The 15,068-nt window shown below is 44.3% G+C and overlaps 1 protein-coding gene across 2 annotated transcripts in view; it reads right to left on the reverse strand.

Annotated features, from left to right (window-relative positions):
- Window positions 1-13,461: 13,461 nt before the first annotated feature.
- The window catches only part of Gmeb1 (glucocorticoid modulatory element binding protein 1), a 35,467-nt gene continuing 33,860 nt past the window's right edge, over window positions 13,462-15,068 (reverse strand). For both annotated transcript variants that reach the window (XM_051188976.1, XM_051188977.1), the window contains exon 10: window positions 13,462-14,282. In XM_051188976.1, coding sequence (XP_051044933.1) covers window positions 13,585-14,282 — 698 coding nt within the window. In that variant the 3' untranslated portion in view covers window positions 13,462-13,584. The remainder of the gene's footprint in view (window positions 14,283-15,068) is intronic.

Consider the following 15,068-nt stretch of genomic DNA (forward strand, 5'->3'; position numbering starts at 1 on the left):
CCTAATTCATAACTGCATTTGACAACTCCCCCCCAATATGAAAAGGAGCATGATGAGAGGTCTTGAGAGTTCATAGGGAAAACTTCATAGAGGTTGGCTGAGGGCACATGTGCCCTTCCTTAAGAGTATTGTCATCTTCCTTCCTCAGGGACTTGCAAAGAACAACCGGGAGCGGCAGTAGCACATCTACTAAGTACTGAAAACCCTCAGTCCCCATTGCCCTCCACAAAAGACATTCACCCCTTCGGCTTTTGAGGGAGAAAAATTATATAGTCCCTTTGCAGAAAAGTCACTGACCCCGAAATACTCCAGTAAACACTGGGCCTTATTTCCAAGAAAAAAACACTTCACGCGTGTGCACACAATTTCGCATATACTTCCACAGAGTCAGGCGCACCTATAAAGAAAGTCCTGTGTAACTTTAAAAGGAAATATCCCGGACCTGAGGACAGGAAAATGACCTTTATTCTACGAACTGCTGTGTCCCGGGATTTGTCATTAAGTGCTTTCCAACACATAAAACGTAGAAGCTTTCAACAAGTTTAAAGTGGCTATCAGTCTCCCCTGCTACGGCTGGGAAAACCGAGATGAACTGTTCTGCCCAAAGTTACCAAGCTATTAAGGAAACCTGTGCTTTAGACACAAAAAAGTACAAAATATCATCCTTTGGCCACTCGAAAAGTAATCATGTATTCAGGATCCAAGAGCAGAAGAGGATCCAAAGGATGAGCAAACACGTTTTTGTTGTTTGTTATTTTGTTTGTTTGTTTGAGACAGGGTACTTCTACAAAGTCCCCTAGCTGTCCTGGAACTCACTAGGTAGACCAGGCTGACCTTGAACTCATAAGTCTACCTGCCCCTCCTTCCTGAATAGTGGTATCAAAGGCATGCACCACCACACCCAGCTAGCAAAGACAGTTTTATTTTAAAAAGGCCTCTTTCTATTGGGTTGGTGGAAGTGCATACATTTAATTCCAGCTTTCATGAGGCACATGCAGGCAGATCTCTGTAAGTTCTAAGCTGACCTGGTCTACAAAGCAAGTTCCAGAAGAGCCAAACTGCTACGTAGAGAAACCATGTATCAAAACAAAACAAACAAACAAAAAAAAAAGGAATATTGTATTTTACTTCATAAATCTGCTCAAAGTACAAAGCATTTCTTTTCTGCATATTCTCACATTTATGATTAAAGTGAGTAAAATCAGGCACCTGAGGTGAAGGACTTTTAGCAAATTGCCAAGTCTCAGGGCAGGAGATCCCACGAAGGGAATAAGAGAAGCCTAGGAAGGCTTTTTATTAAAGAAAATCAGCCAGTTAACCCCATGGCCCAGGTTTATATATAAATTGTATCAGCAGTTGCCTATACTTGGAGGCAGCAAGGTTTTGTAAAAGGAATTAGACTGGCAGTCATATCCTGAGAGCAAAAGAGTCTAAATACTAGTCTCCCTGGCCCATGTATAACACTGGGAAATTACTACACCTGTCTCAGATTCCCTCCCTTAAGACAGGCTAATGCCACCTGCCTAACAAGTCTCTCTCTCTCTCTCTCTCTCTCTCTCTCTCTCTCTCTCTCTCTCTCACACACACACACACACACACACACACACAGAGAGAGAGAGAGAGAGAGAGAGAGAGAGAGAGAGAGAGAAAGAGAGAGAGAGAGAGAGAGTTAGTTTTTAAAAATTGGAAGCTTTTAGAAAATGTCTGGTACAGCCCGAGTGGTGGTGGCGCATACCTTTAATCCCAGCACTTGGGAGGCAGAGGCAGGCAGATCTCTGTGAGTTGGAGGCCAGCCTGGTCTACAGAGCTAGTTCTAGGACAGGCTCCAAAGCTACACAGAGAAACCATGTCTTGAAAAACCAAAAAGGAAGGAAGGAAGGAAGGAAGGAAGGAAGGAAGGAAGGAAGGAAGGAAGGAAGGAAGGAAGGAAGGAAGGAAGGAAGGAAGGCAGGCAGGCAGTCTGGTAAAATGTAGGTTTCTTTCCTGTGATCTCATTAAGGGATGGGGACAGGCCTTCTAACAGTATCTTCATGGTACAGGAAGTTTGTTTATTTGTTTTTCAAAATAGAGTTTCTCGGTATAGCCTAGTCTATCCTGGAACTCTCACTGTAGATTAGGCTAGCCTGGAATTCACAGAGATTCGCCTGCTTCTGCTCCAGAGTGCTGGAAAAGGCATGCACCACCCCCTCAGGCTGGGAAGTTTTGATTAGCTCCTCTGAGATTACCTTCTCTGCAGGGGTCCCCAGTTAAATGCTAAAATCTCCTTGGGGGGGAAGAGTAATGCTAACCTTGGGTTAGTTTACCAGCCTGGCATTCACAGGCTCCTGAATAAACACAACATACCAAACTGATATGTCTAATCACTGGGAAGAAGGAAGGGAAGTCTGGAGTGGGTGATAGTAAGTTAGGGCTTGGAGAGGGGTACATTATACAGTTTAGGTTCTAGTTTCAGCTCTACCCTGGAGCTTAGCAACAGCATCTACTGAGGGCTAGGCAATGTGCAGGGGAGAAAGGCTTACAGTTCACTTTCCCTTGGAGTTTCTAGGCTAGTTAAGGAAATTGAGATCATGCAAATAGTTATTCAAAGTGATTCAGACAGAGCTGTGCAAAGTACAATGAGGAAGTACAGGCAAATGACCTCTTCAGAAGAGCTTGGAGTTGTCACTGGGAAATGAGCTTTAGCACAGACTTGAAGGACCATGAGTTATTAGCCAGACAGGGAAGGAAGCAAGCAAGAGGAGAGTATGTGCAAAGACCCTAAATGAGGAAGAAGCTGGGACTGGTAAGGACTGATAGGCTGCCGTGGCTGGCAAATAGTGAGAGAGGAGGGTACCAGGAGGGTGGTACTAGGATGAGGCTGGAGAATTAAGCAGAAAAGACATAAGGACTTCATTCTTTTGTTTTGGTTTTTTTTTCAACGCAGGATTTCCTTGTGTAGCCTTGGCTGTCCTGGAACTAACTCTCCAGACCAGGCAGGCTGGCCTCAAACTCAGAGTTATGTGACTGCCTCTGCCTTCCCAGTGCTAGGATTAAAGGGGTGTGCCACCATTGCCAGGCTAAGGACACCATCCTTTTTTGTTTGTTTGTTTGTTTGTTTTTCGAGACAGGGTTTCCCTGTGGCTTTGGAGCCTGTCCTGGAACTAGCTCTTATAGACAAGGCTGGCCTCAAACTCACAAGAGATCCTCCTTGCCTCTGCCTCCCTAGTGCTGGGACTAAAGGCATGTGCCAACACCAACTGGCCATCCCTTTTTTTTTTTTTTTTAAATATAGAAAGTTTATTGTGAGAAGGGAAAGGAATAAAGAAAAGAAGGAAGGGAAGAGAGAGGGGGTGAGGGAAAAAGACAAGGACCTCATTATTTTTTTTCTGCTACAAATTTTGATAGGTCAATAAAAGGGTAAGAACATAATAAATCCCAGTACACTGTGGGAAAAGAGAGATTAGGAATTAGGAAGATCATTTAATCTAGACAAAAAGCTGGGCAGTGGTAGCACACACCTTTAATACCAGCATTCAGGAGGCAGAGGCAGGTGGATCTATGTGAGTTTGAGGCCAGCCTGTTGTGCAGAGTGAGTGCCAAAACAGGCTCCAAAAAAGTTACACAGAGAAACCTTATCTTGAAAAATGAAAAATCTAGACAAAAAGATAATGGCAGTAAATTCAGTGGTCCTGTAATCTAACTTATAGACAGAACAGAAATCTAACCAGCCATAGTGGGCCATGCCTATGATACCAGTACTTAAGAGGTAGAAGCTGGAAGATTAAGACTCCAAGGCCAGTCTTGCCTGCATGAGAATCTCTCTAAAACCTATAGGTACTGGAGAGATTCTGGTCTCCACAGACAGCCACACACATGGTGTATACACACACAGGATTAAAAATAAAATAAATTATCTGGGTGGTGGTGGCATACCCCTTTAATCCCATCACTTGGGAGGTAGAGTCAGACAGATCTCTGAGTTCAAAGCCAGTCTGGTCTATAGAGTGAGTTCCAGGACAGCCAAGTTTACATAGTGAAATCCAGTCTCAAAAAACCAAAACCAAACAAACAAACAAATAAATATACAAAATTTTTCCAGGCATGGTGGTACATCACCATATCCTTAATGCTAGCACCCCTGAAAGAGAGACAGGAAGATCTCTGATCTCTATACTGAGTTCAAGGACAGCCAGGGTTATGTAGAGAGACCATGTCTCAAAAAGCAAAACAAAAAATAAAAATAAAATAAACCCTTAAAAAAAAAACAAAAAAAAACCTCAGTTGGAGTTCCAGGACAGCCTGGACTACACAGAGAAACCCTGTCTCAAACAAACAAACAAAAACACCTCAGTTGTGGGTAGACAGATGGATCAGCCATTGGGAGACTGGGAGACAGAGGCAGGCAGATCTCAAGAGTTCGAGGCCAGCGTGGTCTACAGATCCAAGTTCCAAGACAGCCAGGACTACAGAGAACCTGTCTTCTAAAAAAAGGAAAAAAGAAAGAAAACAATAATAAAGGGGGGAAGCCCGCACTTGTTGGTCTCTCGGAGGCCTAGGTTTGATGCCCAGTGCCACTGTGGCTCACAGGCTTCTGCAACTCTAATCCCAAGGGATCTGGTACATGCTTGTGGTCCATTTACCTACATGCAGGCAAAAACATTCATTCACATCGCTTCTTGCTTGCTTGTTTTGTTTTTTGAGAAAGGGTCTCGTTATGTAGGCCAGGCTGGCCTCAAATCCAGAGATTCACCTGCTCTGGCCGCCTCTGGAGTGCTAAGGTTATAGGCATGTGCCTCATCCACCAACAGTTTTGTTTTCTTTCAGTGATTTGGGGATAGATGACAAGACCCGGCACATGGTAGACAACACTTTACCACAGTTGTGTGCCCAGTTCTGTGTGCCCTGAAATGTAGTCATTCCTCTAAGGCCATCCCACGTAAATGTGCTGAAATATCTGTCCTACTCAGTGCAATCTACACTCCAATACCCTTGAGAGTGAAGTTTATTTCTTCTCCCATACAGAAAGGTGTTTGATTCTTTGTTAACATCTATGGGAATTTTAGGATTTAAAAATCAATTCCTGGCTGGATAGTGGTGGTGCACACCTTTAATCCCAGCACTTGAGAGACAGAGGCAGGCAGATCTCTGTGAGTTAAAGGCCAGCCTGGTCTACAGAGTGAGTTCCAGGACAGCCAGAGCTGCTACACAGAGAAACTCTGTCTCAAAACAAGTCAGCCAAACAAACAAACTAAGTAAACACAATAACTGCTGATTCCTGCTTGCCTTGAGGACCCAACTGATGTCAAGCAGTTTGGGAACCTCTTGTAACTCTAACTTCCGGCTTTCTGGGATACCTGCACAAATATGGCATATACATAAATAAATAAAAACAGCAATAATATCTGTTTTTCTTTCAAAAGTATTGGAGTCAGCCAGGCCGTGGTGATGCATACCTTTAATTCCTGCACTGGGAAGCCAGAGGCAGGCAGATCTCTGGGTTCAAGGCCAGCCTGGTCTACAGAGTGAGTTCTAGGACAGGCTCCAAAGCTACACAGAGAAATCCTGTCTCAAGCTAAAACAAAAGTATTGTAGTCACCAAAACAAACAAACAAAAACCCAAAAGCTAAATCCACCCACCCCTGCTATTAAAGGTGTGCACCATCCTGCCCTAATCAAGAATAGCCAGGGTCAGGAAGGAGGCCACATGGGAGGTAGGAGCAGGCAGACATCTGTGAGTTGAAGGCCAGCCTAGTCTATATATGGAGTTCCAGGACATCCAGAGCCATATAGAGAGGGTCTCAAAACAAAACAAAAACCAAAAACTAAACAAACAAACAAACAAAAAAATCAAAAAAGTAAACCAGAGTGAAAGAAAACAGGAACCCCGAGCAAGGGCAGGAGGAAGCTGCCATTTTTCATCAGACGGGTGGTTAGGAAAGCCCTCTCTGATAAGGTACCATGTGAACAGAGACTTGAGAGAAGTGAGGAAATGAGCCTGGCAATTATCTGTGGGATGCCTGACCTAAGGGATTGCAGAAGGAAAACAGTATGCTGCCAAAATAAGGAGCTGTTGGTTTGTCACAGGAAGTTGGTGAGGCCTATGAAGGAGCTGGGCATCAACTAAGCCATGTGTCAAAAGCTTTGTGAGGAAATACTGTCAACAGAACTTCTGGTGCTTGGTTTATTCTTGTTTGTTTTGAGGCAGAGCCCCATATAGACCAGGCGAGCCTCCAAATCAATATGTAGCCAACATTGTCTTTGAGATTCTGGTCCTTCCTGGATCTCCTGAGTACTGGGCTTACAGGCATGCAACATACTTGCTTTTTAGTTTGGATTTCTGGGGATGAATGTTTGAGATTACAGGTGTGGGCCACCATGGCCAGCTACTTTTATTGGTTTATATGTGCAAGCATATTGTTCATCCTTGTTCTCTCACTAGTGACAGATGCATATAGAGCATGCTCTAAGCTGTGGCTATCAGAAGACTAGAGACGCGTGAGAACCCAGGGGCAATTTGATAAGGCAGAGCTCAGTTACAGGTGAGCAGATTACAAGACAGAAGAGAGATTTCAGGTCATTGTGAAGCAGGAATTCAACACAGCAGAAATTATTTATCCAGAAAGTGAGGCGTGTCTTAACAGAGCAGGTGTAAAAGATAGGCTTTAGGGTGTGTGTGTGTGTGTGTCTGTGTATCTATGCAGGTATACACAGGTGTGCATATCTAGGAGGTAGAGAATGAAGCAGGTCTAAGATAGGCTTCAGGGTATGTGTGATATTCATACTTATATGCAGGTATACATGTGTATGCAGGTGTGCATGCCTGAGGAAAATATCAGGTGTCTCTCCGAGACCTTATTTGCTTGAGTTAGGGTTTTTCACGGAACCTGGAGCTAGACTCACAGCCTGCAAGCCCTGCCAACACTCCTGTTTCTACCCACACTGCAGTGGGGATATATGTGTGTACAAGGCTTTTGGCATCGATGCTGGAATTCAAACTGAAGTCCTCAAGGTTGTAGAGTAAGTACTCTTACCTTGTTAGCCATCTCCCCACCCAGATATGCTTTTGGAATCTGTTTGTTCTGGGAAACTTCATGTGTGTACACAGCACATGACAAAAGGTATTTCAAAACCAGTCCTGGTGCGGGCAGGCTGGTCACTACTGCTTCTGAGGAGGCTGGGAAAAGAAGTTTAAAGTCAGCCTGGGCAATTTAACTGAGATTCTCTCTTTAGAGGTCTGGAAGCCAGGCGGTGGTGATGGTACAAGCCTTTAATCCCAGCACTCAAGAGGCAGAGGCAGGTGGATCTCTGAGTTCCAGACCAGTCTGGTCTACAAATTGAGTCCCAGGACAGTAGGAGCTACACAGAGAAACCCCGCTTCAAACAAACCAAGACGTCTGGAGCTAGTAAGATGACTCTTCTCAGCCATAATGACCTACTTTGAATCTGAGAACCCACACTGTGGATGGAGAGAACAGACCTACATAAACTGTCCTCTGAATACACATGTGCTGTAGCACATGTACCCTTACATTCACACACACACACACACACACACACACACACACACACACACAAAGGGGGAGGTCGGACTACACAGAGAAATCCTATCTCAAAAAGCCAAGTAGTAATGATGATGATGACAATGACGTACATAGTTCAGGGGCATTAAACTGGCATATTTAGGCACTGAAGCAGGTGTGTGATGTGCATTTATATGTTGGAGTCCTGGCAATGCCTTGAGTTTGGAAAAAAGATTGTTTCAAAATGTCAAATATGCAAGCTAGAGAGATGGCTCAGTGGTTAAAAACAGTGACTACTTTTTCAGAGGTCCTAGGTTCAATTGCTATCACCTACATAGTGGCTCACAACTATTTATAAGTGAAGTTCCAGGGTCCCTTTTGGCCTCTGAGGACTCCAGGCATGCACAAAGTATACATACATGCAGACAAAACATTCATACGCACAAAATAATGTAGCTTTCTTTTTTTGTTTGTTTGTTTGGTTTTTTGTTTTTCGAGACAGGGTTCCTTTGTATTGCTTTGGAGCCTGTCCTGGCACTCACTCTGTAGACCAGGCTGGCCACAAACTCAGAGAGATCAGCGTGCCTCTGTCTCCCAAGTGCTGGGATTGAAGGCATGTGCCGCCAATGCCCTGCAAAATATGTTCTTTTTTTGGTTTGTTTTTCAAGACAGGGTTTCTCTGTGTAGTCCTGGCTATCCCGGAACTCACTCTGTAGACCAGGATGACATCAAACTCAGAGATCCACTGACCTCTCTCTGCGTCTTGAGTACTGGGATTAAAGGCCCAGCTATAAAAAAATAAATCTCTTAAAATATTTTTAAAAAAGAATGTAAAGGTGGACAAGTGGGGATGAAGTGTTGGCTCTGCAGATAAGAACACTTGTTTATATATAAGAAGACCCAGGTTCAGTTCCTGGCACCCACACTGCAGCTTATAACAGTCTTTAATTCCAGTTCCAGGGCAAAGGTGCCCAGTTTTGGCCTTTGAGGGCATCAGAAACTTGCAAAATGGGTTACACACATGCAGACAAAATATTCACACAAATAAAAATAATAACTATTCATATAGAAATATATAAAGAAGGGGCTGGAGAGATAGCTCAGAGGTTAAGAACACTGCCTGGTCATCCAGAGGTCCTGAGTTCAATTCCCAGCACCCACATGGTGGCTCACAACCATCTATAATGAGATCTGGTGCCCTGTTCCAGCATGCAGGATAAATAAACCTCAAACACACACACACACACACACACACACACACACACACTTGCTGTAAAGATGGCTTATCTGTTAAGAGCACTGGATGCTCTTGCATAGGTTCTGAGTTCTATTATCAGTCCCCACCGGCAGCAGCTCACAACCATCTATAACTGTAGCCCCATGGGAGGTGCATATACAGGCACACACATACATACATACACACATGGGTACACACACACACTCACATTCACACACACAATGTAAACTTTCAGTAAATAAAACCAGTAATCTCCATACACACTTACCTTCAGTGTCTTTCAGGAAATGGGATAAAAAAAAACATCAACATTAAAAGAACCAACTGAGGGGCTAAAGAGATAGATGGCTTAGAGGTTAAGAGCACTGTCTGCTCTTCCTGAGGACCTGAGTTCAATTCCTAGCAACCACATGGTGGCTCAGAACCATCTATAATAAAATCTGATTCCCTCTTCTGACCTGCAGGTATACATAATAAATAATTTTAAAAAAAATCACCTGAAGCCAGGTGGTGGTGGTATACACCTTTAATCCCAGCACTTGGGAGGCAGCGGCAGGTAGATCTCTTGCAAGTTTGAGGCCAGCCTGGTCTATAGAATGAGTGCCAGGACAGGTTCCAAAGATACACAGAGAAACCCTGTCTCAACAACCCTCCCCCAACTCCCCCCAAAAAAATTACCTATACACTAATTTCCAAGATATTTTCATTAATACTGGTTCCTTCTTCTACTATGGTACATACATGCCAAGTGGCTTTGAATCTTAAAGCCTATTGTCGGGGGAGGGGGCATACAAAAAAAGCAGAGTAACTTTTTATTTTGGGGTGTAGGTGCCTATATTTTTGTTTGTGAGGCAAGATCTTGAGGCTATTCTCCTGTATCTGCCCCCTAGTGCAGATTATAGGTAGGCCTGCAATACCTCTCCTTGGAAGCCTAGAAATTGAGGAGTAACAAGGGCCAGGTGTGCTGGCACATGCTTTAATCCCATGGGAAGCAGAAGCAAGCAGATCTAAGTTCAAGGCCTGCCTGGTCTACAGAGCAAGTTCTAGGTCAGCTAGGGCTACACAAAGAACCCTGTCCAGAAAAAAAAAAAAAAAAAAAAAAAAAAAAGACAGAGAAAGAGAAAGGGAAAAGAACAGGGCAACAGAGCAGGAGCCAAGCAAGAACACAGGCTAGACGAGCACACAGTAAGGCCTTTGTGAAAAACACTTGGCAGGAAAGTTTAGAAATTCACCTCTACCAAGGAAACCCATCCACGCCCTAGATCAAGCCCCAGGTCCCATCTGATGATTACCAGCTCAGGTGTGATACCACTTTATCTGTGGGTGTCTCTAGTAGACACCATGTCACTGACTGGGGGTTTGGGTCTTCCAGCAGAAGCAGCAAGCAAGCAGGACTGGTAAATTTGACTCATAAACATAGCCCAAGTATTTGAACGTAAGGTTTTTGGTTTTTTTTTTTTTTTTTTTTTGGTACACACACCTTCTCCAAGAGACTGTCTCAGATTTGTTGATCCCCATTCATACTCCAAGCTGAGTCAGGTGCTTGATCTTTTGTCCTTAACTCCAGGCCAACAGTCCATAGCTACACTCACCCCCAACACAATGATTTGATGGAGTATCTAAGGGTGGCTTCACTTATGTGATTTGACTTTGCCAGCCTGCTGAAACCTGGGAACTAAAATCTCAGGATACTTCTCAATGCTTAAGATATAGAAGAAACAAAAGACAGTGAAGTGCAATAAACTGCAGAAGAGGTCTGAGTATGAACTCCTTGAGAACTGGGATTGTCTGTAAGGTCAGTGTCTAGCACAAAACCTGCATCTTTGGTACTTACTGGGACTTCGGTGGCGCAATAGGTTAGTGTGCAGTACTTATACATAGATAGTACTTACAAATGTTTATTTAATGAATGGCTAGAGAAAAGATAGCTACCATCAAGTCAGCCTGAGGAGTAATTTCATTGCAACTGCCTATTCACACATCAGTAACTTGCATGTGCCTCACCCCTTCTGAAATAATCTAGATCAGGGCTGTGAGAAATCTCACAGTACCACAGCAGCTAGCAATGACAGCAATTGGAAGACCAGGAAAACAACAAAGCTCATGTAATCCACCTGCCAGGATGTTTAAAGTAAACAGGCTCTGTCTCAAGAGGACATCTGACTTTGGAAGCATGATGCTCACATGACCTTTTATGCTACAACAGCTCTGTGGTGAGCAAAAGAAAGGACCTGGACAAGGCTGTCTCTATTCTCTAGGGCTCCTCCCATGTCCCAAATTGGTCTTCTCATCTCTGGGAAAGAGAAATAACCTAAAGAGTACAGCATGAGATGTGGCTTTCTAGATTCAATTAATAGTTTCAGGCTTACCCTGAAATTTTAGGGCTGGCAAGATGGCTCAGCAGGTGATGGTGCTCAGCCTGGCAACCTGAGCTCAATTGCCAGGACCTACATGGTAGAAGGAGAGAACTGACTCCTGCAAGCTGTCCTCTGACCTACACACACACACACACACACACACACACACACTGAGATAAATAAATATAATAAAAATTCTTATGTACTAACAGAAAATCTAAGGAAGCCAGAAATAAATTCCAGTTCCTTCACTAAAAATGTATAAAGGAGCAAAAGCTTGTACAAAAAAGATTTTTTTGAGACAGCATTTTAGGGTGTTAGGGCACTTGGGAGGCAGAGGCAGGCAGATCTCTGTGAGTTTGAGGCCAGCCTGATCTACAGAGATAGTGCCAGGACAGAATCCAAAGCAATACAGAGAGGCTCTGTCTCGGAAAAAAAAAAGAGAGAGAGAGAGAGAGAAACAGCATTTTATGTATCCCAGGTTAGTCTTGTCTTGAACTTGTTACAGAGCTGAGAATGACCTTGAATTTCTGAGTCTCCTGTTTCTACTTCCCAAGGATCAAAGGCATGTGCCCCCATGCCCAGTTTACTTCACGGTAGAGTGAAGCCAGGGTTTCATGTATGCTAAGTAGGCACTTTACCGACTAAGCTCTGTCCTAGTCCAAGTAGTATTCTGAGAAGTTGAGTTTTAAAGCTGAAACACATCTGCATTCAGTTCAGAAATCCCATCATACGGTCTTCAGTGTGACCTGAAGGCTTAAGGCTTCCCTAGCTATACATGGCCATCTAAGAGACGGAAGGACAGTTTTCAGTTGCCCAGTTGCTTTACAGTTTCCAAACCCTGCAGGCAGGATAGGAAGACAGGTTAAGGAAGGCAGCCTCTAATTTTTTTTTTTTTTTTAAAGAAACTAAGGTCAAAATTTTACTTTTAATAATAATAATAATAATAAATGTTCCAACTCCTAAGCTGTGTGCTTTTCTGGCCTATTCTTTAAGTCATCTGTAGCATGTCTATATTTTTCCCTAGTACAGTAAACAATATAATTAAAGAAATCAATTTGTCCACTCTTCCCCAAACACTGAAGATGGTCGAAGAGAAGGGATCACAGCACAGAAACTGACCCAGGTCTAAATGTACAAACAGCATTTAGGAAGAAGCCCCCACTCCCAGACTTAATTGTCACAGACAATGTTTCTTTCCCAGGGAGTCCAGCTCACTCAGGAGACATGTAGTCCATGCCTCAGGAAAGGCTGGGGTGTTTCCAGTTTTCCCTGCCAAGCCTAAGTCTTTTTATGAGCTCAGTATCTCCCAGAAGCATCTGTGGCATAAACGGAAGAAGTGACTCTCAAAGGGAATGGAGGCAGGCAGGCACCTGTCACTGTTTTCCAAATCTGCCAAAAATGCTGCAGAGCGTGGGATCCAGGAGACTGAAGGATGAAGAGAAGGGGAAGCACCAAGTGAGTGACTGCTTTTGGTTCCAAAGCCCACACACACACACACACACACACACACACGCGCGCGCGCACGCGCACACACACACACACACACACACACACACACACACACACACACACACACACACACACACGCGCAATGCAGAGCTCCCCAAAATAGCAGCTGGTCTGCATGAAGAACTCTGCCACTCCTGGAGTCAAGAAACAAAACTGATGGCCTTGGAGCCCTACCCATGACAGCCACAGTCCGATAACTAGAGCAATGTACACATCAGTTGGCAAAGGAATGGGCTAATAATCCCGGTAAGGAGGGTGAGGGCTTTGACAAGGCTGGGGGCAAGGTGAGCTATCCCAAAAGCACAACTGTGACAATTCCTTGCTTGCTGTGTGCCCTTCTGCATATCACTGGCTTCTTCTCAAAATGGTACCCAACCCTCAAAAAGTTCGAGGGGCATCAGATGCACCTTTGGAAGATCATTCCTTGCCCTCTCCTTGTTAAAGGACTTCCCTTTTTAAGCTGATGATGGCATGCTACTTTCCGCTCTAAGCACAGTTCAACTTCCTTTTGCTTCCGAGTTTTGCACTGGCCTCTGAGGCCATATCCAGGATACAGAGGCAAGTGCCCTTCTGTATCCATGTGAGAGCTGGTCGTCTTCCGGTGTCAGATCTGTGTTCCAGAGTTTGGTCAATGCATCTTTACAAGAGTGAAACCATGCATGTGTACACGGACAGACTATTCTGGAAAGGGTTCCTGGTTATTTTGATGCCTCCCCTAAAAGCAATACCTTCCTTGGGGTAAGATGATTAGGACACTGGATGACCTGTTTCTAACTTCAGGAAAGGTAGCTTGTTCTGTCCATTTGTCTGTCAGTGAGGGGATAGAAGGAACCCAACATTGTCAGTTACAACGAGATTTTGTAGTTTGTTTTTTTTTTTTTTAAAAAAAAAGGTTCTATGTGGAAATGAGTGGGACAATGATAAAAATAAACATAATTAAAATTCCAAACCAAAACATAGCTCTTGGCCCCATCCCCAGTTAGTCCTCCAAAACCACAATCTCCACATTGTGGACCTGATGCTGGTGCTCTTCCATCTCGGCCACCACTTTCTCCTCAGTCCTCAGCTCTGTCTCCAAGATGACTGCTTTGCCCTCAGTGTCTTCGGCCTCAGGGTCTGGAGCGGGGTCAATTTCAATGATGGTCTGCCCATCCTCCGATGTGCTTTCAACAGCCTGGATTGCTGAAGTCAGGCCAGACTCCATGGCCACCAGCTCCACAGGGCTCACCATGGTGGCCATATTGCCCAGGGTACTACCATCCTGCATAGTGGTGGAGCTTAGCAGTGCCAAGCTTGATGAAGGGTGGATGGTCACTGTGTCTGGGGAGCTGCTCTTGGCAGAGGAAACCACCGTGGCATAGCGGAAGAGCTGAGGGCCAGAAGGCAGCGTGTGGACAGTCACAGGACTGGAGCCCTGGCTGAGGGTAGCCACTGGAACATTGCCCATAGAGAAGGACTGACCGACCGGGGTGATGGTAATAGGCGAGATGACAGTAAACTGAGGCTGCTGGACAGGAGAGGGGCTCAGGACAGTGGTGGAGGCTGGCCGCTGGAGCCGAGGTCTTTTAGGAGGCTTTGGGGTGCTCACAGGCATTAGTACCACATTTTGAACCGTCTGGGGTTTCAGTCTAGGATCTTGGGCTTGCTTTTTTTGCTCTTCCAACTGTCGTTCCAAGTCTATAGGGGAAAAAAGCAAAAGAAAATATCCAAACAACTAGACTTTGTGAAAAGAAATGTTATCTTGGGAACATTAACCAGGGGGTCAGGAGACAGAAGGTCCTGTCGTGATTTTGCACTGTGTAGCCTGAGGCAAGTCACACCATTGTTTCCCAAGTGACTTGCTGAGATCATTTTTTAAATCCTTCAGTAATTACACTTAAGTGTGATTATGGGCAGGGCAACAGTTCAGAGTTCTTTAAAACTGTGATCTTACTTTACTCAACCCCACATACTCCTCTGAAAATTTTTCACCTCTTGCCAAAATACAAATCAAAGAAGCTTCCCATGGTCTTTTTCCTTTTAATAAGTATGTGATTTACACCCAGGGCCATGAGGATACTAAGGACATGCTTTAACATTGAGCTACAGCTCCCAGCATACCCATACACCCCCACACACACACACATTTTTTTTAATTGCATTCTTATCTTTAATTATTTGTGCGTGTGTACATGTGAGTGCAGGTGCCAGTGGAGGCCAGAGAGGGCATCAGATACTCCAGAGCTGGAGTTACAGGTGGTTGCAAGCCAGCTGATGTAGGGTTGGGAACAGAACTAGGATTCCCTGGAAGAGGAGGAAGTACACTCTTAAATACTGAGCTGTCTTTCTAGCAACGCCTATATCTATTTTAAATTGTACAGAGTTGTGAGGCATAGTATAACATTTTTCTTTTACCTTTTGTGGTTTATGTGTTTAAGTATATATGTATGAGCATGTAATGTGGATACATGTACAAACAAGAAG

This window comes from Phodopus roborovskii, unplaced genomic scaffold (assembly GCF_943737965.1).
Source record: "Phodopus roborovskii unplaced genomic scaffold, PHOROB, whole genome shotgun sequence".
NCBI lineage: Eukaryota > Metazoa > Chordata > Mammalia > Rodentia > Cricetidae > Phodopus > Phodopus roborovskii.